General features: G+C 41.6%; 2 protein-coding genes across 3 annotated transcripts in view; both read right to left on the reverse strand.

Annotated features, from left to right (window-relative positions):
- Positions 1 to 3,108: 3,108 nt before the first annotated feature.
- Positions 3,109 to 22,470, reverse strand: pla2r1 (phospholipase A2 receptor 1). Its single transcript, XM_030771902.1, has 30 exons — positions 22,246 to 22,470; positions 19,712 to 20,092; positions 19,364 to 19,537; positions 19,051 to 19,215; positions 18,776 to 18,889; positions 18,301 to 18,453; positions 17,582 to 17,770; positions 16,792 to 16,949; positions 16,490 to 16,600; positions 14,493 to 14,605; positions 13,928 to 14,097; positions 13,358 to 13,566; positions 12,934 to 13,079; positions 12,439 to 12,523; positions 12,045 to 12,180; positions 11,830 to 11,865; positions 11,203 to 11,363; positions 10,631 to 10,695; positions 10,381 to 10,478; positions 10,148 to 10,284; positions 9,724 to 9,841; positions 8,853 to 8,992; positions 8,265 to 8,412; positions 7,618 to 7,853; positions 7,073 to 7,259; positions 6,055 to 6,186; positions 5,242 to 5,364; positions 4,567 to 4,743; positions 4,101 to 4,136; positions 3,109 to 3,827 (listed from the first exon to the last, which is right to left on the reverse strand). Exons 1-30 carry the CDS (start codon positions 22,385 to 22,387, stop codon positions 3,610 to 3,612), a joined length of 4,458 nt encoding a protein of 1,485 aa, XP_030627762.1. The 5' UTR covers positions 22,388 to 22,470; the 3' UTR covers positions 3,109 to 3,609.
- An 855-nt stretch (positions 22,471 to 23,325) lies between these two features.
- itgb6 (integrin, beta 6) overlaps positions 23,326 to 25,461 on the reverse strand; it is a 10,094-nt gene continuing 7,958 nt past the window's right edge. For both annotated transcript variants that reach the window (XM_030770704.1, XM_030770705.1), the window contains 3 exons: positions 24,301 to 24,417; positions 23,612 to 23,778; positions 23,326 to 23,409 (listed from right to left, as the gene is read on the reverse strand). In XM_030770704.1, coding sequence (XP_030626564.1) covers positions 23,326 to 23,409; positions 23,612 to 23,778; positions 24,301 to 24,417 — 368 coding nt within the window. The remainder of the gene's footprint in view (positions 23,410 to 23,611; positions 23,779 to 24,300; positions 24,418 to 25,461) is intronic.

Below are 25,461 nucleotides of genomic sequence, written 5' to 3' on the forward strand. Positions count from 1 at the left end.
CCACCTATCTGTACTCATACTTCTCATGTTCATAAATAGACGTTGAATGTTCTTAGGTTTGAGCTTTCTCAAATGTTAAAGCTTCGTTGAGCTGACATTTTTTCTAACTAAATATAATTTAATAACAAACCATCAGAATATATTAAACACCTGTGAAGGATGATAGGAAAAAAGAAAAAAGAACAGATAATAACATTAGTTTGGAGATGTCAAAATGACTTCAAATTGTCTGACAGTGTGTAAAATTTTCTTGTAATGATGCATTGTAATGGATACTTATAGTGGGGGAAAAAACGACAAGGAAACTATCAAAACTAGGAAAAGCTTTTAATAATTTGCATCTGTGTATATAACATTTACCTACTTAAACTATGATATTTGCGTTATACTAAGCAATTTGTTACTTACGAATACAGTAGCATTGTAGTTCAATTTTCTAAACTGATTTCAAGGCAAAATATGCTTCACAGCCAGACCAAATTTTTGAATTTTCGAAGTTACAGAGCATATTTGTATTTTCGAAATGTCGCGAATTTAGTGTCATGACGAGAGCAATACCTAATGACGTGTCTAGTTAATGAGGATTCACTTATCATTTGGTGATATTGTGATCAATCACATCACGCCCCCCCCCCAAAAAAAAATTGCCTCTGGGTGGGGGGGGGCGTGTGGTGGCGTGATGTGATTGATCACAATATCACCAAATGATAAGTGAATCCTCATTAACTAGACACGTCGACACTAAATTCCTCATAGATGACAGGGAAATTATATTTGGTCAACAAGAGTAAAGATTTCCACCCTGATCAAACAGATCAATCAGAAAATCTATGCATTTTTCATGCAAGTTCTCACGGAAAATGGACTTGTGTTTTATTACAGCTGATTCATTATTCAGTAACTTGGCTTTGTGAGGGGAGACGATGTGCAGAAAACAAAGCGTCCATCCCAGAACAGTCTGCTAGTGAAGTTTATAAAGTTATAAATAAAGTTTAAAAGGACAAACATGGCAAGAGGAATTCCAAAGAGGAATTGAAGACACTGAGGCATGAAGCACCATAAGGAATCTAAAGATTTAATGTCAATTTATCCAAATGACTTTTACATTAATAAAAAAACAAAGCCACCCTCTGCTTTTTTACCACATAAAACTGCACTTTTTAGGTGTTGATGTGTATTCTTCCAGAGAAAATGAAATGACTCTGTTAATATTTCTACAGGTGGCAATATGAACAAATAAAGGAAGATGGATATATAAAACAGGACAGAATTTGGTCAACAGAATTCTGCCAAGAAAAGAGAGATATGTTTATAATCAGTTATTGAACATTACCTTTGTTTTTAAAGCCTGTGAGTGCAATTCATTTCTTGCCATGCATTATCGGGGGGGGGGGGGGGGGGGTGTATTAGTTGGGCTGATAGTGCATCTGGTAGTGTCAGCAATGTGCAGCAACTGTTTTGTATACTGAATAATGCATGGAGGATGTTTGTGCATCTTTCAAGAGGTGCCTCCAGCAGAGAGACTAATAAGAATAGATGTGGTATAAGAGCAGAGACACTCTGATTCGTAGATAGTTGAGTCAGATGGATCCATTTGTTTTATTTTTAAACAGCATAATCTGATTCAGACTACTGAATTAATGATGCAGATGACAACCAACTGAGGCACACATCTTTATTTCAGAGATTCTTTTAATAAGACTGTGCAAAAAGAGGGGAAAAAACAAGTTTAGATCCTGCTATGCATTTATAATTAGATACAAAATTGACAATGTACAAGCTTAATATATAAGCATATTTAAGCATCCTGATGCTCCCTTCATGTTGTACTATATAACAAACTGATATTAAAAAAAAAAAAAAAAATCAACATATTCCACAGTATTGTGCAATACCACATCTGAATTTCACTTCTATAAAAACATGAAAGCATGTAAACTGTGACACAATAACACTGCACATTGTACACCAAACGGTGCTGTTTAACAAAGAGAACAAACAACAAAAGAATTACAAAAGGACATCTTAGGGGGAGGCTCACCACATCCTCTCGTTCTAACTGTAATCTTCACGTTTGCAGACACAATGCAGCGAGCACAGTAAACTTTACCAGCGCTATATTGAAACTAGTGTTTCTGTTTGTTTTAGCTTTTATTGTTTATTTTGGTTGTTGCCAAGCACTGGTTTGTCTTATTCAAATTAGTCATTTAATAAGCCCTTGAGCCTTGAGCAGCTGAGTCAGTTGTGCCAATGCGTGATCAGTACAACAAATGTGTAGGTTGGAGGGGACAGAAGGAAGGGATGAAAAAAAAAACAAACTGTTTTCACTGAGTCACGTGAGTCATCTGTGGCTGAGTGAGTCAACCACAGCTTTGCACCGCAAAACGAACTGGACTTCACTTATCTCTGGGCAGAGTTTAACAACCGTTGTCACGCAGGCTCTTTAACGAAGCAGCTCAGATAAGAGGGCCAGACAAAATGCAGGTATAGAAATAACACAAACACGAGCGCAGAGCATTAAACAGAGAAGAGGGAAGTTCAACTTGTGACGTAACACATCTGCAGTTCTCATTTTGCTGTTTGCTCATTTTGCTGTGCGTTAACGATAAACAAACAAACAAACGAACCAAAAAAAAAAAAAAAAAACAACAAAAAAACCCCAAAAACAAAACAGCCCAGTCACGTGGCAGCTCAGGTCACGTGGCCACTGAGAAATTGAGGCTGTAATAAATGGCACAAGCTAAAATTGATTTCCATCTTTTTTTTTAACGGGTGCAAATTTTTAAATTTTGTTTTTTTTCTACACAACCTTGACTTGAAGATAAAAGTTACATTCAAGGTGACAAAAATGAATTAAGAACTAAGAATATGTGAACGGGACAAAAGAAATAAGACTGGGATATTTGGGATACACATGTGAAGAAAAGGGTTTCAAAGTTTTGTAGAAAAACACATCCAATGCCAAATCTGCTAAGTAATAAGCACTTCTTGTTTGTTGCCTGTGCAAAGCCAATGAAATGTTCTACGACCAGTACCTAGCATGTGCATGTACACACGTACGTGATTAAAATAATCAGTAAAACAGGCTCTTGAAGCATCATCGCATTAAAGTTATAGCACTGAGGAATTCAGATGAATAAAGTGCCCATTTAATAATAAAAGACTTTCAATAAAGGAGGTCCAGAATTCAATGTGAACAGTAGACTTAGCAGTACTATGGTAAAGATGTGTTTTAAATACTGATGGCTCTGGAATGGAAACGAGAGATTTACAGTTGCTCTTTGAATTTTTTCATTGCTTTGGTGATTTAACATTCATTCTTTGATCGTGGACTCTCTGGTGTGTAAGCCTACATCCCATACCTTACTTCATGTGGGATTAATCCCTTATATACCATCTTTGTCGTGACTGTTAAGACTACATAAGACCTTCACATGCACATTCTCACTGTCTCTAGTCCACCACAGCAATAAGGACCATTTGAAGATGAGTCTTGATTCTATATTTATGGATTTAGGTCCCACTAAAGTCCTTCTCTGACTGAAGACACACACCCTCACACACACACACACACTCATACGCACACACGCACACACACACGCACACAAACTATTCACCTGCTTGAGTCTCTGCATCTGCAATGAGAACATGCCCATCTGAGTCTGAGGCTTGAGAGCCTGTCTGTCTGTAGTAGGCGTTTCCAAGTGATGGAAGCCTCTGGAAGCGTCTGGAGCTTCTCTTAAACATAAACCAAAGGGATCCAGTGAGCACCGCAAAGAACAGCATGGCAACTAACACAGCTGCTGGGACAACACCGTGGTGTAAACCTATAGCACAAAACACATGATTAACCATAAGCAGATGGCTCAGTTCACTTAAATATTTGGCACTTGATCATGATGCAATATTGCAGCTGCCTCTACAAAACAAGAATTTTTGTGAACCCCTTTTGACCCTCAACACACTGTGTGTGTGTGTGTGTGTGTATGTGTGTGTGTGTGTGTGTGCGTGCGTGCGTGCGTGTGTGCGTGCGCCTGTGTGTGTGTGTGTGCCTTGCAGTCACCTCACCAAACAGACAATAGGGGAGAAATGGCTCTTACCATTCAGAGGTTGTACCTCCACATCTGTTGCAGAATCTGTAAAAACAGGAAAGAAAACACAACATGGTTTAGACCCTTGACTCTATTATTTTGTAAATCCAAACCTTGTTAAAGCACTTAGAACTGTCAAGCAAAACAAAAGATACATGTGCTTAAATTTTGGAGTCAAATGTACAAGCAAAGTCCTGGGTCCAAAATATTTATCATTGTTGCTATTCCAAGAGTAAATATTTAAATGAGATAATGAATTTCCCTTGTTTTGGGAAGAACTTTGACCATCAAAGAAATAGTGAGAATGATATTTACTCAGTTGATTATTAGCTAAAAATGTATTGTACATATATTCAGGACTACATCTTACGTTTTACAATGTCTTGTCAAAAAGCATGATGACAAATACTAATATCTATTATTTATATATTATTATTATTTGTTCTGTGTCAAAAGTCAAAGGTTACTATCAAACCTGTGCTGGTCTTGCAGACAAAGCCAAGGGGGTCAGTGCAGGGCATAAGATGCCACACACCATCCGACACCCGGGTCGCCACGCACGTGTCAACCTTCACGAGGTTTGTGTCTGGGGCCTTGAAGTGCCAGTTTGTGTAGTCAAGCACTGCACCGTCCTGCCACGTCAAGACATCACCTACGGGCACGTATGACACTTTTTAGAACGGCTCTCTATAACAGTGGCATCTACTAAATCTACGAATTAAACATTTAAACTCGGCAAAAGCTAAATAAATGCACCACGTTAGCTGGTTCAATCAGTTTATCACTGCATATCTCTTGTTCTGAGACCAGTATGACACACATGATCATACACGACGAGAGAGAAATGCACTGTGAGAGAGGAAATTGGAGATAGTTGCGTGATGTTGGACTTTACCGAGACTGAGACGGCTCCACTGATTTAGTCACGATTCCCTCACAACCTTTTGGCTGGAACACGCTGTTTGGATCGGCGTATTCATATTGTAATCATTTAGCCCCGTGCACTGAATCAAACTGGTGAATTGTTACCACACAGCTCTTACCACACAGCTATTTGTGATTCAAATTTCGTAACGGGAAATCTGGCAACGACAGATTGGTTGAATTGTACAAACCGTACTACAGCAGTTAGCAAGCCATGAGCCCTTACTGTCCGTGTTGTAGAGAATGCCAAGCCAAACCATCTGATGTGGGAAACCATATGATCCCAACTGCTCCAGCACAAAACGATTCTCCTCCTCATCCCTGATTGTCAACACGTCAGAGGAATTGGCTGGAAAGTCAACCAAACACAAACATGTGTTAACTGCAAATAACAGAACTGTTTCTGGTCGGTCATGCATGGGAGCGAGATATTTTGTTAAAAGTCAAACAAAACTGAGGTGATTGTTGTAGTTGTACTGAAGTGCTCCATTCACGCTGGAATGGTTTCTAAGTTTATCGCAAGAAATGCTGATTATTAGAAAAAGGCAATTTTCCTTCTCGATAGCTACAGAAGGATTTTGTTTCACTTCCAGTCTGACACAGACACATCGACAATGCCAGTTACTGAATTATCACTGGTGTATGTTATAGTCATTGGCCATCACAGTGTGCACAAGGGAAGCGCTCTGGCACCACTAGGGGGAGCTCTGTTAAATGCTTTGAACGTACACAATCGGCCCCTTTTACTTTTAAAGAGGAAGAGGAGACACAAATACACAAACCAGCCTCCATTTTAAAATGAACTGAAAAATAAACTGCTGAGCGAACGCATCACATTAACTTGCAAGCATTTTATCGTCTTCAGCCAGCTAATGAATTCAAGTCCCGTGGAAAAGAGGAGACAAGAGGAGAAAATGCACGTTTAAGTTTTAAGATCGGTTCAGAGAGACGCCGACTGATAGCTTCTGTCTGGCACTCGTGTGTGTGTGTGTGTGTGTGTGTGTGTGTGGGATCAGTTGGCGAGCTCTGGCGTATCGACCTTTTTGTCTGCAGTGATCTCTGGCTGCCTCAAGGCTCTGTCTCTGCACGACTGGTTCAAAGTTGTAGCAGCTCCCGCGAAACTTCACCCAGGTCGACGGACAGACCACGTCGTAGGAGATCACGTTGCTCTCTAAAGAGGAAGCAGAGGTGAAAAGATGGTCAACACAATGATCTGTAATTGTTTGTGATCTCCACCCTGAAACCAAATGATTAACCTCAAACAGTCCCCCTAGACAAACGGACGTTGTTGCATTTGAATAACCAGCTCTGTTCCAGCGTTCGTCTGGACTCCGTTACCTCGTGACCTTGTTCCCTCGGTCGTTAATCTTAACTGACTGGATTAGTGAAACCATAATAAGGAACGCATGTGACGTTGATTTGGTATTCGACACATTCGGTCCATTTAGGATTTCAGTAACCCAGGTAAAAAAAAAAAGGAAACTGTGTGAGAGCACACCGGGTCAGGGTCTAGTGCTTCTCATTCCTCAATTACGTTGTTCCCCAGGTCTGACCTCGGGGCCCTGAGACATCTAAAATAAGATACATCAGCCAAATCTGCTTAGCAATGGCATGTCTGAAGCTGCCAGTGTTTGTTAATGCTTTCCATGCTTCAGTCAGCGTTTTATATTCAGGTTGGGAGCAGAACGGTAATGAAGTATCGTTTATGAAAAGCATGCCTACGCACATCCGTGCTGTCTCCGTACATCTCCTGTAATGTGATAAGAATTGTAATAGAGAATGAAAAGCATTGGTTAGGTTTGGTCTCCAAAATACACACGTACCAAATTTCACCTCAACCCCCTACCTGCCCGTTCTAACACCTTTCTCTCAGATACTGCAGTACTGAGTAACAGCAACACAGTCAAAGCACTGTCTCAGTCCCTGCTGTCTTGGCAGAAATTTTCTAACACTCATTCTTTCCTTGCAGATGTGTAAGTGAATGAGAGATGAGCTTTTGACTGTCTAAGGTAATCCACAGAGAGCTGGAGTGATCAGACTGAGGACGGGGTGCTTACTGGGAGGGGGCACGTGGCAGAGAGCTCCAGGCAGCGGCCTGCCACAGTCCGCTCTCCTCCAGCTACCGCTGACATCCATGTACACGCAGTCCCCCACCATGAAATCCTCATCATCATCAGCATCCGTAGGATCCCAGTGACTGTATACTGTGTCACTGCCATCTGACCACTGGTAGTTAATACCTTCCTGTGGAAATGAAGGCCATGTATACAGTCAATTACACGCAGACACACACACACACATGCAAAACACGTAACTCACAACACACATTCTCTCTCTCTCTCTCTCTCTCTCTCTCACACAAACACACACACTCTTTCTCTGTCTCACACACACACACACACACACACACACACACACAATCTGTCTCACACGCACACAGACACACACACTCTCTCTCTCTCTCTCTCTCTCTCTCACACACCCACACACACACACACACACACTCTTTCACTCTATCACATACACAAACACATGCGCGTGTGCGCGCACACGCACACATACACACAGACACATTCGAATGGTATGATGGACAGATACATACGTCTTGGCTGTAAAGGCCGATCCAGTGAGGAGAATCCAGTCTGTTGACAAGGACGGTGAGGTAGGCCTGGTGGAACGGGTCTGTGATGCTCACAAGCTCCGCCTCCTTCTCTGAGCATTTGTTCAGTGCCTCATACCAGCTCATGTTGCCATGGACAACTCTGTAACTGCGGTTCCTATACTCCGAGCTGTCCAAGGAAGGGTAGGGATATGAGTGGGATGGGCGTTTAGATGGGTCTGTTCGTTTAGAAGGGCGTTTAGAAGGATGGAGCGAGAGAGAGAGAGAGAGAGAGAGACAAAGACAAGAACAGAGACAGGGACAGAAGGACAAAGAGAGAGAGAGAGATCAGGATTGCTGTTAGAAAGCAGACCACTCTTCTACCTCTGCATTATGAACGCTGGAGCCTCGGAGTGAAATGATGGTACTGGGACCATCAGTGTGTGTGTGTGTATGGAGCATCTTCAGTATTAAAGCCAGGACAAAGAAGCTCTTCTTGAACATATTAACATTAAACATTGAGATATTGTTTGAACAGCTGGTCAGATACACAGAGACTGTGTGTGAATGAGGTAATGCGATGATTACAGTGAAGGGTGAGCAGTACTGTAGAGACACGGGTGGAGTGACATGCGGTCAGGATGTCGTACCTTGTGGTTTCTGGCACACAAAACCATAGCCAGTCTCTGTGCACTTCTCATCATACCACTTTCCAGTGAAGTGAAAGTTGTGATTGTTAGAGAGAACTGTGCAGAAAGGCTCATGCCCAATGTTGTGTTCACTCAGCCAGTCTTCCTGCTATAGACATGCATGAATACACGCGGATACACACACACACACACACATACACACACACGCAAACAAACATTATACACACACAGGGGTACATGTAGACACGTATACCAACACACAGAGACAGTCACACACACACACACAACACATCAACACATACACACACGCACAAACATTATACATACAAGTAGGAGTACATGTAAACGCATACCCACACCCAGAGGGACACATGCACACGCATAGGCAAAAAACACATACACACACACACACAACCACAAAAACACACACAGGCAAAACACACACACACACGCACACACACAAACACACAGACAAAAAGACAAAAACACACACATACACAAATGTCAAAATCTGATTGGACAAACCGAACAATACTATTCAGTTGAATAGGATTAAAAACATTCAAAACAAATTTCAGTTCCACTTACAGTTAAATAGTTCTTTGGTTCTATTGGAGACCAATTAGTGTAGGTTACTGGCTTCCCATTGGTCCATTTCATGGTATCCTCATCCCGAAGACCAATCCAAACCCCTGCTGATGAACCGTGGAGCAGCATGGTGATGTATGCTTAAACAACAAGAGCACAACATGGTGAAAAGAAAAATTCAGAATTTTATATTTTCCTTCTTTTATACTTTCCCAATTTTCTCCAAACCTTACGATACCCCCAACACCCACAGTCTCTTACAAGTCTAACTCTCGTCTAACAGCCGCCCCAGTCAAAGTGGGTCAGGCTAACACTCCTCTCCTCTAACTAACGCGAAGCCCTTTGCTGCTAATTTTAACGCTACAAGCTTCAAAACAACATCAAGTAACAAAATGCACTTGGAGGAGAGTGCTGTTTGTGCAACTTCCCTGCCAGTGTCCACTGACAAATGGAGAGCGATCCCGGCCAACACACCCACCTAAGGGCACACAGCCAGTTGTTTTCCCTCAGAGCGCTGACTAAAGCAAGCAAGTGTGGCACTGCTAAGATTTCAACAATAAGTCTCCACTGTGGGAGACACCACTGCAGTGTGTCAATGTGCCTCTGCCTAATTAGCCACAGGGTGCGCCATAAACGTAATCTGTTATAACAGCATAGCGATATTCAATAAAATATAAATGTCATGACATGTTTTAACCGTCTTATCGCTAATACTGATACAGATATTTTCAACGGCAAACTGAAACGACGCAAGCGCTAAAATGCGTGTTACTATGGAATAGTATAACATTTCGCATCGTAAAATGACTCGAATAATGAACAGATGAATGCGTCACAAAGTGGCTTTTTACTCAGTGAGATGCTTCGCTACCTTGTTCTATCTCGCTCTCGATGGCCACCAGTGAACCATGGAAGTTGGAGCAGATGGACTCAGCATCTCTCCAGCTCTTTCCCTCCTCTGGCCGTGCTGGGAGATGCAGCAGGAGACACTAACATCCACAATCAGAAACCGGACACCATCAAACACACGCACCATACAGGATCAACCCAGTTTCACCAAACATTACAAACTTGAACTAAAATTTGAAATAAAACTGCAACTCATCCTTGAACTAAAAGTTGACATATTTATTTAAAAAAAAAAAACTGACCTAGAGCTTAAGCGAAATCCAGAAGGATAACGAGTCCTAGAACTAAACCTACTCAGTGTTGCTTTGAGCATTTTAATGAGAAGAGGGTGGTGAAGCTACGGTGGCATTGCCTAATGTTAGAGATGTCTGTGAGCTGTCTCTGACCTTGTGGCCAAAGTAGAACCAGTTTTCAGGGCAGCCACCGATGAAGTGAGGCTCTCTGGGAATCTCGACCACTGATACTGTTCTACGCTTGCACACGTAACCGTGGAGGTCCGCGCAACTACCAGGCGACCACTCCCCTAAAAGCCAGGGGAGAAAACATTTATATCATGAATGTTTGGGTGTGTGTGTGCGTGTGTGTTTGGCCTTGGTTGTGAGTTTGCTTGCATGTTCACCTGACACAGAGGACATATAGACACACTTCTGTTGAGGAGCTTTGTTTGATATTTCTTTTGACCAGTTCTCATAATCGAAAGGAGTGCCATCAGTCCACCTGCAAAACATGTATACACACACGCATGCCACACACACATGCACGCGCACACACACGTACGCCAAAACAAATATGAACATTGAATAATCATTGCATTTTCTTGTCAACTTGAAAAATGAAGCCATGTTAAACAAGTTAATTTATCACTGCACCTGAATGCATTGGTCCCACTGTTTGCAGCAAGCCCAATCCACCATTCAGTAGAGCCCTGAGGAAGCTGAAAGAAAGAGAGAGAGAGAGAAAGACAGAGGGAGAGAGAGAGAGATATTTGGAGGGAGGGGGGAGATTACCCTCTTCTTTTTTTCTAGTCTATGCCCTTAATGAGGCACTTAAGGGCTATTCAAAACTCTGGCACCACTGCAAAGTGTATGTGTGTCAGTGTATGTGTTCCTTTCACACCCACACACAAGGTCTATTCAGTGTTGCGTAAACACCAACTTCTGCATTCACTGTGGCTTCTAAAGCCTCAATGTACTCCACTAACACGATAAACAGAGCAGCAAAATTCTCACTCCTCTTCTCTAATAATGCATGTATATTTGCACGTGTGCAGAAATGTAGTTGCAGATTTTGTTACTGTCTGAGTATGCGTGTGTGTGTGTGTGTGTGTGCGCGCGTGCATGTATGTATGTATGTGTGTGTGTGAATGTATGTATGTACGTGTGTGTGTGTGCATGTGCATATGTGCATGCATGCATCTGTGTGTTTGCATGTATTTATTTACCTTCCCCATGCGTTCTCTGATAAAGTTCAGCTCCTCTTTAGAGTGGATGGACAGTAGATCTGCTCCCATTATACTGCAGGCAAAGGACACAGACTCCCATGGGAACGGCTGATTGGCTAGAAAATATTCCGCTCCACGGTAGAACACCCAGGGCTCATTCTCTACCAACAGAGAAGCAATATTGTGACTGTGGATTCTGAGTGTAACATTTCCTCAAGCTGTATTTCAGGATAATTTCATATGCATTGACACCTACAGTTTCATAATTTCAATGAGAGGACATTGACGCAGTGCTGTGATAACTGCACTCAGTCTATTGACCGCTGACATATATTAAAACTGAAACAGGGTTTATATTATCCAAAGTCACCAGTGTTTTTATATAGTGTTTGAACAAACTGAACACCTGAGAATTTATAATGTGCAAATTTCTGCATAGTAATTATTGTAAGGACAGAGCTACAAGCATTTTCATTACTAACCTTTACAGTTATAAATATTAGTTAACTCCAGTAAACCTTTCTCAGGAACTAAACTTCACTGTAATCCTATGCAGTTAATAGTTTTCCACCAATGTCGTCTTCGTTGTGAATAAAATCAAGAGCACTCGGTTCAGGTAACACTTACGGTTGTTGTACCAGTAAGGGTGAGTTAGCTCAACGCCTACAAATTAAAAACACAGACTCAGCAAAAGACAAGCGACAGAGTAAGTTAACTTATAACACAAAAGACGTTTTGTTGAAGAATTCACTCATTTAAAATAAAGACTCAAAGTACTTTGAGATCTTCTCACAGATATCTACACGACTCTTAAAGGCACATAGAAACACACACACACAAACCTCTGGGGACTTTGCAGATCCACTCGTGTTTATTGTTACAGGGTTGTGGAGTGAGAGTGTTAGTCAGATCGCTGTACATTGCACAGCTATGAGACTCGTCGTCATCACTCTTATCCTCTATAAAGGAGGCCACCACCTGCCAGACAGAGAATGCCTTCAGAGATACGTACCAGTGGGACGGCCAAAGAGTGATCCTCCCACAGATTCTGCTTGGACTGCTAGGAAATAATCTTGTAGCAGATGCATGCTCTAGGTGGAATGTACCATTAATGATGACATAACCATCCATCCATCCATTCATCCATCTATCCATTGTTCCATCCATCCCTACTGTCTTTCTGTCTCTCCTGCTCTCTCTCTCTCTCTCTGTAGATAACGGGAGTTTTGAAAGTACCGGTGTGCCATCAGACCATTCCCAGGCTCCAGCAGACTTGGGATCTCTCTTATTGAGTCCAACCCAGAACCAGCGACCCTCTGTACTGAAAGAGAAGAGCAGAGCTAGAGATTAAGAGAAACAGCCCAACACTCAATCAGGTACAGGGGGCAATTACAGTCTCCTATCTACTAGTTAATTCCTTCTTTGTGATAGCCTATCTGCTTGTGATATACTTAACTGCATTTATACCTCATGGACAAATTGCCTTATCTCCATGGCCTTTCCGATACATTTCTATAACTAGCACTGCTATCTGAGTCTCCTCCGCTCTGAGTCTCCTCTGGTCTACCATTGGATGGTAAAATACTTATGCACAAGAGGGCACTCTATCATCAGTTTCCAGAATTCACATTTCTCAACGAGAAGATATGACCCCACTTCGTATTTTCCTGTCTCTGAATTAGAATCGCGTCTTTCAAACTTGCAACTGAAGACAAAAACGCATGAACCAACCTATTAAACATGGTGGTGAGGAGTTTTTGGATGAAGATTTGATCTTCATAATGGTGGAAGCTGGCGAGCGCTGCACCGAGAGCTTGACAGAACCAGTCTGCTTCGGTCCAGCTCCGCTTCATCAGAACCTTCTCACTGTGGTACACCTAAGAGAGACCGTACCAGGTACAGCTTTTATGCTTCACCTAGTCACGTGGTCCCAAACTGCTTTAACCAGCCACATTCTGCCTCCACCCTATTTATTTTAACATTTCTTTAATATGTAGTTTGATGTAAACAATGACAGGTATATTTGTCTGCAAACAGAACTTAGTTTGTACCAAAACTAAGACGATTACATGAACTTCATCCTAGGTGCAACAAATCATGTAATGACATTAAATCTCCAAACTTTTTTTTTTCTTTAAGCAATAGGGTTTAAGACCTTATAGCAGTGCAGCAGACCAGGGTGGGACTCCCATCCTTTGGGGCAGGGGGCAAATGAGTCTATGTGAGGCAAGGGTATCAGGTCATCGTGGAAACCGCTGACAGTTTGTTTACACACTGACAAAGCCTTGTGGGACTTGCAGTTCTTCACCTCCCAGTGACCTAGAACCTGTCCTCCTGTCATCACCACACAGCCTCCTGCACTTACTGCAGACCAGGAGAGAGAGAGAGAGAGAGAGAGAGAGAGAAGTAGGTTATCATTCATTCTAATATTATTAATGCTTTGGTAAACATTGTGTGACATTGTTCACAAAATGAACGGGACTGAGAAAGAGGAAGAAAAGAAAACTATGGAGTGAGATAAAATAAAGATGGAATGACAAGGGACAAAGAGAAAGAGAGAATGACAGATGGTTTCATTCTTAATTTGCCAGTACAGGTGTGTGCTTTTGTGTACCTGTGCCTGTATTATGTTTTTGGTAAGGGCTAGTCACGCATGTTTTCCATTCTTTATAACTGAACACAAAGAGCAAACTGTGGGATAAAGGAGCAATTAGCTGTGTCTAACCGGGTTGGTGTCGGTTCCAGTTGGTGTAAGTTGCGGGTATTAGGGACCCATTTTGGGTCAACCACTGATATTCTCCTTTGTTGTCCTGGTCCTGAAGAGCGGTCCAATAGTACTGGGAATCAGAACCGCCCAATTCATTTATGAGACTGTTCAAAAAGGCTTGTTCGAATCTGAAGCGAAGAGATAAAAAAAAGATCTTCAGGATTTGGAGGATCTGGTTCAACACAACACAGAATTTTTCTTTTGTTTGTTTGTTTACATGTGCTCAGCTTTCATTAAGATAAGAGGCCTCGTTCAAAACAAAACCGACATACAAAACAGGGTTTAACTTCACAGAGTTAAAGACATTATCCACATGAATATTAAATTATAAATATTCAATTATACATAAACATGTAACTATAGGCATATCAGTTTTTGTATAATGAATGAGAGAAATGAGAAAAATACAGAAACGGCTGTATCAAAGACGTCAGGCAAGCGTATCATATAAAAGACTGTCAGAAAAAAACAAAACAGATTGCTAAATGCTAAAGATATGAAGTTTTTTTTTTTCTTCTCTGACCTGTTTTCTATGTTGACAAGTGGTGCCTTGCAGTAATAACCCTTTGAGGCGTCCTGAAAAGTCTGTTCTCGACTGGTGATTGTGTAGCACGAGTGACCTTTCCTTTTCCAGCCCTTCAAACACGAGACAGACAGCGAGGGAAACAGACCGTTTACATGAGCAACAGACGGCAACACTGCCGTATCTAAGATCACGGCTTTGCCAAGCCTCCTCTCGTCTTTCATCAGATAAGACCAGAGTTAACATCCAGCAAGCTCTTATAACAATAACGTTAACAAGCTACACCGCAAATATTCGCCAGAGCCAAAGAAAAAAGAAGAGGAAAACAAAAGTCAATAGACATACATGAGAGTAAGTGCACACAAATACTGGCAGAGAGCCAGGCGAGCAAAACACACATACAAATGCACTCTGTCTCTCTCTGACAGACTTCCTTACAAATGCATCTCTCTCTATTTTACTCTCCTTCTCTCTCTATATATATATATCTGAAAGAAGTACATTCACGAATCTCTTATTTCTGTGTGTGTGTGTGTGGGGAGGGGTGTGTGTGTGGGGGGGGAGAGAGAGAGAGAGAGAGAGAACGTGTGTGTGTGTGTGTGTGTGTGTGTGTGAAGGAGGGAGAGAGACAGAGAGAGAGACAGATCACGAACGTGTGTGTGTGTGTGTGTGAAGGAGGGAGAGAGAGAGAGAGAAAGAGAGAGAGATTGGTTGCTCAGAGGCATCCTGCCTGGTGGTTACAGCAGGACCATGTCGTGATTGGGGGAGGCACCGACATTCATGTTTTCACAAGTGGCCTTCATTTGCCCCCATGCTAAGTGACCCAAAGCTTACGCACACAGTCTGAAACCTGAACTGGCCTGGAATGTTCTAGAGTCAATGTCTGCTCTCTATTTTAACTTCATTTTTAACACTCTGCATCTACAGGCTTTAGTCACATCCAATACAACAATACAAAGTGTCTTTGGAAATGTTATTTTGTATGTGTGTGTGTGTGTGCACGTTTGTGCGCGGGTGTGTGTGTGTGTGTGTGTGTGACTGCATGTGAGTGTTCTATATTCACCCCAAATGGTGGTGCTTTGTGTGTAGCTAAAAGAACCCTTTCACATACAGACAGCAGTTTAAACACGAGCAGCCGTCATCATCTTGCTCACAGCTTTCAGACAACACAGCTTTGAACAGGGCATGTACGTATTTCCCTGTCTTTGCCTTTGTCTCTCTCTCTCTCTCTCTCTCTTTCTCTCTCCCTCTCTCTTTCTCTCAGGGTATTTCCATGCTTGTGTCATGACCTAATAGTCTTGTGCCTGTAAGTCAAAGGACCATTTTCCTTCTCAATAAAAGCTTTTGCAAGACACAAGTCAGACAATATGTCAGTAAAAGCCCTTAGTCAGATTGCCCTTCTGTGTGGAGATGGTCACGCCCAGCAAAGGATTGCAAATCAATTTAACTAGTGAACGTTTGGTAACTGGAGATCCATCTAACTTTATGTAAGCAAACTTTAATACATCAAAAAAAAAAACATTTCACAAACCATAATCATTATGGGTTTTTTTTTCTTCATTTTCTTCTGTGTATTGCCTACTCAGATAATCTGCCATTTTTAATACACAAAACAGGCTCCTCTGTCTCAATTTGTCAATGAGTTGACTGTATGATGTTCATGGACAAACTATAAACAGGTTTTAATGCAGTTACTACACATTCACTCAGTGACTCTGTGTGCTTTGTCAGTTATACACATTCATATTATGTATGTACAAAGTAATGACAGTATATGAATATGTATTATAATTATGCACGAGTTGTATGTGTCTGTGGGTGTGAGAGAGATAGAAAGAGTTGGACAGATAGATAGACAGACAGACAGACAGATAGACAGGTAGATAGATAGATAGATAGATAGATAGATAGATAGATAGATAGATAGATAGATAGATAGATAGAGAAGACAGACAGACAGGGTAAGAGAGAGTGTGTGTTTGTGTAGTGGGTTCTACCTCTGGACATCCCTGGTCTCGCTCTCCAGTTGGATGCAGTGGAATCAGCCCAGATGTCTGACACACAGCCGGGAGCCTCTCATCACATTCTGCCAACAGCCAGGTACCATCCTAACCACCCATCCACGCACAAACACACACACACACACAACCGCAAACACAAACACACAACCACAAACACACACATCCGATAAACCTTAATCAGAATGGACTGGACACACATAGAGATATCCTTGTGCTCATTACCAAAAACAGCTACGCTGCTCCACTTGTGAACTCTCACCTCTGGTGGGTGATCTCACCTTTCTGTTGGCTTTTACGCAGTTCTGTGTGTTTCCATGGCGATGAGAAGGTTCCTGCTGGTGCCAGAGAGTGAGGGTTACCAGGGATCCGTCCGACCATTCCACAGTTGGAGAACCAGCTGGTTTATACAGGCCAATCCAAATCTCTTGGGAGGAAACTGCCACATGCACACATCCATGTTTTTGCACACGTACACCCGCCCCCCCATCGCACACACACAGACACACAGGAAAGTAAAGAACAACCAACAGGCTACAGTACTATCACAGGTAGCTGTATTATTTCAGTAGTGCTTTAGCGACAGAGGTTATGACATAAGAGCTACCAGCACAGCTTCACCCAATAATTGTTCAGGTGACACCAAAAAAGTTGAGCCGACTAATTACTTAAAAGAAAAAGACTTTCAATAATATAGCTTTAGCTGAAATTTAATAATAGCATTCATTTAAGTACTGTTTTAATTTTTGTGTGTAATATGTACAATACAGAACATTTGTATTCAACAAAAGTACTACTTAGCACACAGTTGGAGTACAAATAAAATCTTTGAGAACAGTAAATATCTGTATGAATGTTTTGACAGTGGTAACAACTATTATAATAACAACTGAGAGAGCAATGTCAATTTTCATAGCTATTATGATAGCTTTTATAGGATTACAACGGTAGTATTAATCATGTTATCACGTATTAATGACAGTGACGACGACTAAAATCTAAAAATCTAAATTCAAATTGAAACTATAAATTAAGAAATAATGTTTTTAATTGGTAATTAAAATAACTGACCATTAGAGAGCAGTGACAGGAGCAACTCAAGTTCTGAGAGGGAGTGGATGCTAGTCAGGTCTGCTGTAAGTGCTTTGCAAGCATTAGAAGAATTCTCCCAGGTCTTAGGCTCCTCCAGAACCCTGTAACAGATCCCATTATGGTCTAGCCAACCATCTGGACAGACTGTATCCCGATACTGCCAGTTGTCTGTGTGAGAAGAGAGGAGACACAGAAAGGTCCACATCTATGTTTAAATCAAATCAAATCAGGTTCCATTCCCACATCAATGTCCATTGGCAACTCTAAATATTTCTTGAAGTACGTGGAAATGTGTGTCTAAGATGAAACATTTGTGTGTGTGTGTGTGTGTGTGTGTGTGTGTGTGTGTGTGTGCGTGCGTGTGTGTGCGTGTGTGTGGGTGTGTAGACATGTCTGTGAAAGAACCATGGTCAGTACTTCAGACTCCAGGTGGAACCCAGCTGTTGAGCCCCAAGCAAAGTCAGAACACACCCACATTCCCATCAGCATGGAAAAAAGTTGTCTCCAAAGTGACCAACCCTAACCATGAGCCATCAGATAGGAGAACAGAGCATAGAACAGAAAAGAGCATATTTCTTTGGACACAAAGAGGAGGCACTGAGTATGTTAGTAACTGAGAGACAGATGAACACCCGGGTTCGACTGATGGACAGACAGATGGAAGAGTAATAAGTCATAAAAATGTCTTAGGATCTTACCAAGTGGTTCAGCCTTTCTGCTGTTGTTTGGACTTTTCTTACAGATGTATGGCAAGGCAGACTCACAGGACAAACTCTGCCACTGTTGTCCCCCTGAACCCGAATTATAAACCCCACACTGCAGATTTGCATGCCGAGGGCCGGGGGACAGACCTGAAACGCATTAAGACCTTATTCTAGATCTTTTCATCTTATTACAGCCACCCATTTACAGAAAAACAAATAAATGATCATTTGCAGACAAGAACACCTTGAGGTTTTATAAATGTTCCAAAGCAACAGTGTTTACACGTAACTCTTTAAGTCACAACCCTGACTGTCTTAAACACATTTCACTTTCCAAACTTCCAACACGCAGAGACATTTATGGTCCTCCTACTGTTTTATTGACTGGTCAAAGAAATTTCAAGACGCTTCTTCAAGATGTCAGATATTCAGATTTCAGAAGATTCTTGACTGTACCATTCTCTCTGACCTGAGGTAAAGTTGATTAAGGCCAAGGGCGAGCCATCAGACCACTGCCACCCCTCTCCTTCACCAAGATGGTTCAGTCCAATCCAGACCATAACGCCAGAGTCAGCCAGTCTGTCTGGAGACAGAAAGCACAGACCATGTAAGATCACACACGTACACATAAGCAAAGGCTCAAGGTGTGCATGTGTGACTGCACATGGGGTTTATATTTTGTGGCATTTTCCCTGCTGGGGTATAAAGACAAATGTGTGTAAGGATCTGTGTATGTTCCTGTACCTCTGATGTAATTCTGCTCTGAGAGATGGGTGATGGAGAGAAGACTGCCTCCCTGTGCTTGGCAGGAGGTGAGTGCTTGACTCCATGTCAAGATAGTGTACAGATTAAACTGATAGCATGCTCCCAGCTCTTGATTACTCTCCCAGAATGTCTCACAGCCAGATTCTACAAAACAATACACACACATTTGCAGCGTTCGCCCAAACAATAGGTTTGGTTGTCTCTGTGTTTCTTTTCCCTGTTAGAACAGAACATTGTGTCTCAGTAAGAGTACTATGAAACTCATTTGGAAAGGGCTGGGGTGGAGGGTTACCTGGATTAGGGCAGAAACCCCACTTCTCATCCTGGTCATAGCGACTGGTAGTGGCACACCAGCGGTGCTGGTCCTCTCTTCCCTCCGCTGTGCACTCCCAGTACCACTTATTGTTGTACTTAAATGGTAAAGCACAGGACATGCCGTGAGCATTACCTAGAAGAGTGTGGATATCTGCCAACAGAGAGAGAGCACAACACAGTGTTCAAGTTCAAGCTTATTTTAAAAACCATCAGTGCACTAAGTGCATTAAGCTACACATTTCCACACTCTGAATGAACAATTACAGCTGCAGCATACTACGCAAAGACAGGTATAAGTTGGAGGGTCTACAGTTGAGCCGCTAACCTTCGTAGGGATAAGCACATGGCCCCTCCCCTGCTGAATCGTACTTCATCCACTGTTGGGTGCTGACACGTTTCACACCTACCACCTCACCCGACACCGTTAGCTTAAGTTGAGACGCTCCGTACACTGACCGCCCGTTACAGCGCCACCACATGGTTCGGAGGGAAACATCACACTCAAACATTCCCAGCTGCAGTTGCCCGTTTGTGGTGTTGATGCCAAGGCACAGATTGGTGCCCAAACTGAAGAGGCGGTGCCGAGAGACCCACTTCCACAAGAGGGCCTTGGTGGGTTTCTCACAGTCATCCAAAAACAAACCAGACTGTCCTGTGCTCAAACAGCGCTGATGCTGAACACTTTGCAGTTTGAATACACCCTTACCTGTCAGGAACACACATAGAAACACACAAACACATGTCAGACGGAAAAAGAGACAGGGTCTTTAAGTTAATACAAAGTCTGGTAGCCTTAGGATATCATTTATCATACTGTCATTTTTTGAGAATTTGGTTGGGAACAAAGAGATTATCACACCAGGGCAATTTAAACGACTAAATCAGACAGTAAGACAAACAAATCCTTTGTCTCAGATCTGTCTACAGCATGCATACCTCTATCTCGTATATGTGACCTGGTGAAGTTCAGTTATGATGATACACAGATGTATCACCTTGCATAACATTTGGGCAAAGTTTTTTAAACTCCATATTACCTTAAAAGTAGGGGGGAAAAAAAAGAACAGTTGGGTTTTTGTGGGAAAAGGGTCTCTTCAAGAGTTTTCTATGGCTCTTTACATGCACCTCCATGTTAAATGATGACAGACAGAGTTATCTGAGAATCAGAGCCATTCAGAAGCGGTGAGGTATCAAACAGGGAGGATAATGCACAGGATAGATAGAAAAGATACGGCTCCTGTGTCACATTTCACCTCTGCAAAATGGGGCGTAATATTTCAGACCTCTCCAAGCCAGGGGGAGAGTGAGGGTCTTTTGTGCACTACAACACAACAGAGAAACTGAAGACCCATACACCAGACAAAAGACAACAGCTTCAAATGGCTGGTTAGAGCAATGCCTGCATCCGTGCATATAGGTGTGCGCGCGCACGCACACACACACACACACACACACAGAGCTGAGTGGAACTTCAAAGGGGGACCCTGTTTGTCAGATAGCAGCCATATGTCTTCAACTGCGCTTCTGTTTGAAAAGACAGGCAGGCTGACTGATGGTCAAAATAAGAGAACGCACTTTCTAATTCCCCTGATTTACACACATTCTTGTCGGAGTCCAGAGGAGGGAGCAGTTAAGTGCTATCTAGAAGTTCATCTAGAAGGCTTTGTGCTATTTATTGTTCTGAGGTAATTGTGTTCTGAGCTAAATTGAGATGAATTCTGAAGAAAAAACATAGCTTTTTTGGGTAACTTAGTAAACCACTGAATCAGTGTATGGAAAATTTAACCTGACGAGATCATACAGCTTTCTGGAACAACGAAACCACAACAAAACATGACAGGGCCCGTGACATTGAGATACTAAGCTTGCCTGACAGGGGGAGAGAGAGATAGAGAGAGAGAGAGAGAGAGAGAGAGAGGGAGAAAGAGAGAGAGAGAGAGAGTGTTAGTCTGGAGGGCAGTAGAGAGGAGTAAAGAATAAGATACACATATTGCTTCTGGTATTTCCTCTGAGTAGATTACCTCAGCTGACCTGTATGTCAGTGAAGTACGTTGAGTAACTACAAAAAGATGAAAACCTAACGGGCAATAACTACAGATAACCAGTAAATAAGTAAGTGTATTCAGAATTAAGAAGAAGAGACACAGGCAACAAACATCTATTTACTACATGATGACTGAGCTCAGACACTGATCTTTGTTTCGTTTTCGGTTAATTTAGAGCAAGGTCAGCATACAGCCAGTTATTTTGCTTGCGGAAGCAAGTAGAGTAAACCACTTTTAATAAACATTTAAAAGATACATTTTTGAAACCAGATGTGCCAAAATTCAAATGAAAAGAGCAGGTCTTGTAAAGTAACGTAAAAAGAAATCATGTGATACGGTGTAGCGGTCCATTATTTGTCTACTGATCTCTCTACCGAAGCATCGTGTCTACGGTACTAAGGAAGCCTGTGATTCATTCGTAGCGCGTGTACTGCATGAAAGTTCAACCTATGAAAAATAGCGTGCAACGCTGGACGTGTTGCGCAAAGTTTCAGTTCTCGATTACCTTCACGAACAGCAGCGACTGTTCTGTATTTACAATTACACAACCATTGAGTCAACAGTAGAAATATCTATTCACAGACTATCCTCTATCTCTGCGTAGCACAGTTCGCAAACCACTGATGTATTCCGCAGACCACAGCACAATTGCTCTCTAGTTCTAGACGGTGGAATGTATTGGACATTTCAACAATTGGTGTGTGACTAGCAGTAACCAAACGGCGGGCGCATAAGTTCATCAACTTAAAACGAACTACGATACCATCTACGCACAAACAGTATTCAGACTTTCGTTTGGGCCGAATGAACTTACTGTACAGCTCGGAAAGTTGGTTTCTCTCCAAAACCACATCTTCCTCGGAGACACAACCACAGATATGCACAAACAGCACGGAAAAGAGAGCAACGAACGCTCTCCCGGAGCTAATCGTAACAATTAAACTATATTTTTGCATTTCAGTAAGTGTAAACAAAATTCAGAGAAGTAGACGTGCGCATTACGCGATTCAAACAGCTCCGGCTGTTGGGTGTTTTTCTCTCTAAGTTTCCGCAAGTTTCTGGATCCCCGACGTCACGGAGTCCTCTGGAAGGCAGTTAAGACAAAAATATTCCTCTCCTAAATGATCGGTCCTGGGCGGGTTTGGTCGAACAAATTCAACTGTGATAGGCCCCAAAGCACGATCATTATTATAATCATAATCATAATATTACTTCGTGTAAAAATGATAGATAGATAGATAGATAGATAGATAGATAGATAGATAGATAGATAGATAGATATCTCAATCATTATGAAAATGTAGGAATATAGAAACGTCACAGAACAATGAACTGATCTAACAAAATCCAGCTTTATCAAACATTTTATACAAATCCATTTTCAAACATTATTAAACACAATTTCAAGGCGCAGCCTCATTTGAACAGTTTTAAGAATCTAAACCCCAAATACACAAACAATCAAATCACAGTTTGTAGCAGACAATCAAACAATCTAAGAAAATGGAAAATGACAGGAGGACAAATCCAGTGTTCAGACTATGTTAGCTACCAGTAGCAAAAACTAAGTGATTCAAATTTCAGCAGCACTCATTGTATTTACATATGAACAAATAAACAAGTGAAGTGTCAATGCTTTGAGCTACAAAGCTCCCTGAAAATGTAGAGTTGAAATAGTAGAGTTTCTGTTATCTTGTGTTCATAAACAAATGTGCACATGGACACACACACACACACACAGACATTCTCTCTCTCACACACATTCTCACATACAGTGACATACCCACACCCACCCACACACACACACACACACACACACTATTCATACAGTCCAAATGTGATCCTAACTGACAGTGATATTCTTCTTTCCCCCTTGATTGTCAGTTGATGTTTATCAAATATCAACTTTCTGTCCAGTACTTTTGTAAGTCACATTTTTAAATGTTGATGTTGAACTTCTGAAAAGAGGATTTGTGCCCTGTGGAGACAAAAGGCAATATTTAATAGCCATTATTTTTTATAACTGAAAAAAAAACAAACAGGCGTCACAAAATAGAGTATGCTGGAAATAGAGAGCCCAGTAATACAGAGAGGTATATTTATATTTAAATGTATATTTTTATTTAAATTTATATTTATATTTAAATGAGGTATATTTATAATTAAATCATTGAACATACCGACTGCCATTTTGCTTTGGCTCTCTCTGCCTCAAATTTGGCCACTTCTTTGCGATCGTGTACAGACACGAGAAGCTTCCAGACTACCAGGAGTATGATACCAATAGTGAGGATGGAAAGAGACACACCCACCACAATCACTGGTATGTTAGGAGGCTCTGGACAGTCTGTGGAGCAGTGTAACAATCACACAGATACACACACACACACACACACACACACACACACATATATATATATATAACATAACATAACATAACATAACATAACATAACATAACATAACATAACACAACATATACACATGTACATGTAGTACTTCTTCTTCATATACACGCATACAGATTTTTCTGCAGTGCATTTCTCTCATTTTTTTTGTTATCAGCTTTGTGCTTGATATTACAACCATATTATATGTTTATTCAACTTCCTTATATTATCTGCCTGTAATCTAATTATGTGTTCAAATGATTAGAGATGACGATCATGAGAAGTAAACTGAGAAAAAGATTCTGTTGGGGAAAAAAAACATGTGAGTAGCGACCCACTAGATAGAGCACTCTCAGTTTCTTTTGGGCCAATATTGCATCTGAGAAGCTGCTCAACTTCACATACCTTGTGTTGAATGAGCTCACTGTCCACAAGAAAACAGTATGAAATAGAAACGGTGCAAGAACGGGCAGGTCTCACCATAGATTTGGGGATTGTAGACAGTCTTGTCCAGCTCTCTGTCGACCAGGCTGAAGGAGATTAAACAATCGTTCTCACTCTGCAGATTGCACAGGACAGCTTGGCTCTCCTCAAAATCTGATGTAATGAAAACAATCTAAGTCTCTTTCTTTGTGTGAATGTGTCTGTGTGTTTTCTGTGTGTGTGTGTGTGTGTGTGTGTGTGTGTGTGTGTGTGTGTGTGTGTGTGTGTGTGTGTGTGTGCATGTGCGTATGTGAGAGAGAGAGACAGAGAGAGAGAGAGAGAGAGTCAAGAGTAGAAACAGTGTAGGTAATCTGGATAGATAAACATCTTTTGTGGCCTTTGTTTGAACTGTTATATAAAGAACGCTTACAATTATTCCCCGTTTACTACATATATATATATATATATATATATATATATATATATATACACACATACATACACACACACATACACATACATGTATGTATGTGTGTGTGTGTGTGCGTGTTTGTATGTATGTGTGTGTGTGCATATGACACAAAAAACTGCATTAAACAGAATCAAGTGGTGTATTCTTTTCCCTTTTCACATAGAGTCATGTTTTCTCTTTTTCTACCCTCAAGTGGAGTCCTTAGCCAAAGCAGACTTGTTTTGTGGTGGACTATTATGTCTCCCTTTACAAAGTCTACAGTTGTACAATTCAAGCCTCTGCGTGCACGCACACAGACACAGGCACAGACACACACACACACACACACACACACACACACACAACACACACACACACACACACACACACACACACACGCACACACGCACACACCTCTCAGCTAGCATTAGCGTGAGTGATCTCATAATAGGCTCTCCTTCAAAAGAGACTCGGGGGTCTGGCTCTCAATAGGGCCAAACAATAGCCTCGTCTCTACAACAAGGTAAGTGGCATGTTCTCCTTTTGTGGGGTGTAAAGCTGCCTAATCCGGAGGGTGTTGTTAGAGAAAGGGTGGGTGTGTACAGAGGGTTGTTGTTAGGAGTAGATACAAAGTTGAAGAGGTTCATACAGAGGCACTTGAGTACTTTTCACAAGTTCTTTCCCTGATCTGTGAGGTGACTATGCAAAGCTGTAAATAGAAATGCAAAGAATAAAATAAATACAGAACTAGTGTGAAACATTGACAG

This window comes from Chanos chanos, chromosome 4 (assembly GCF_902362185.1).
Source record: "Chanos chanos chromosome 4, fChaCha1.1, whole genome shotgun sequence".
Lineage (NCBI taxonomy): Eukaryota > Metazoa > Chordata > Actinopteri > Gonorynchiformes > Chanidae > Chanos > Chanos chanos.

Excerpts from the sequence above, each read along its gene's own strand:
- pla2r1 (XM_030771902.1), bottom strand. The coding sequence starts at position 22,387 with ATGCAAAAATATAGTTTAATTGTTACGATTAGCTCCGGGAGAGCGTTC. Across the intron at positions 11,364-11,829 it reads CCCTTACTGGTACAACAACC|AGAATGAGCCCTGGGTGTTC; the intron begins GTAAGTGTTACC and ends CTCTGTTGGTAG. Across the intron at positions 10,696-11,202 it reads TCAGAGAACGCATGGGGAAG|CTTCCTCAGGGCTCTACTGA; the intron begins GTAAATAAATAC and ends TCTTTCTTTCAG.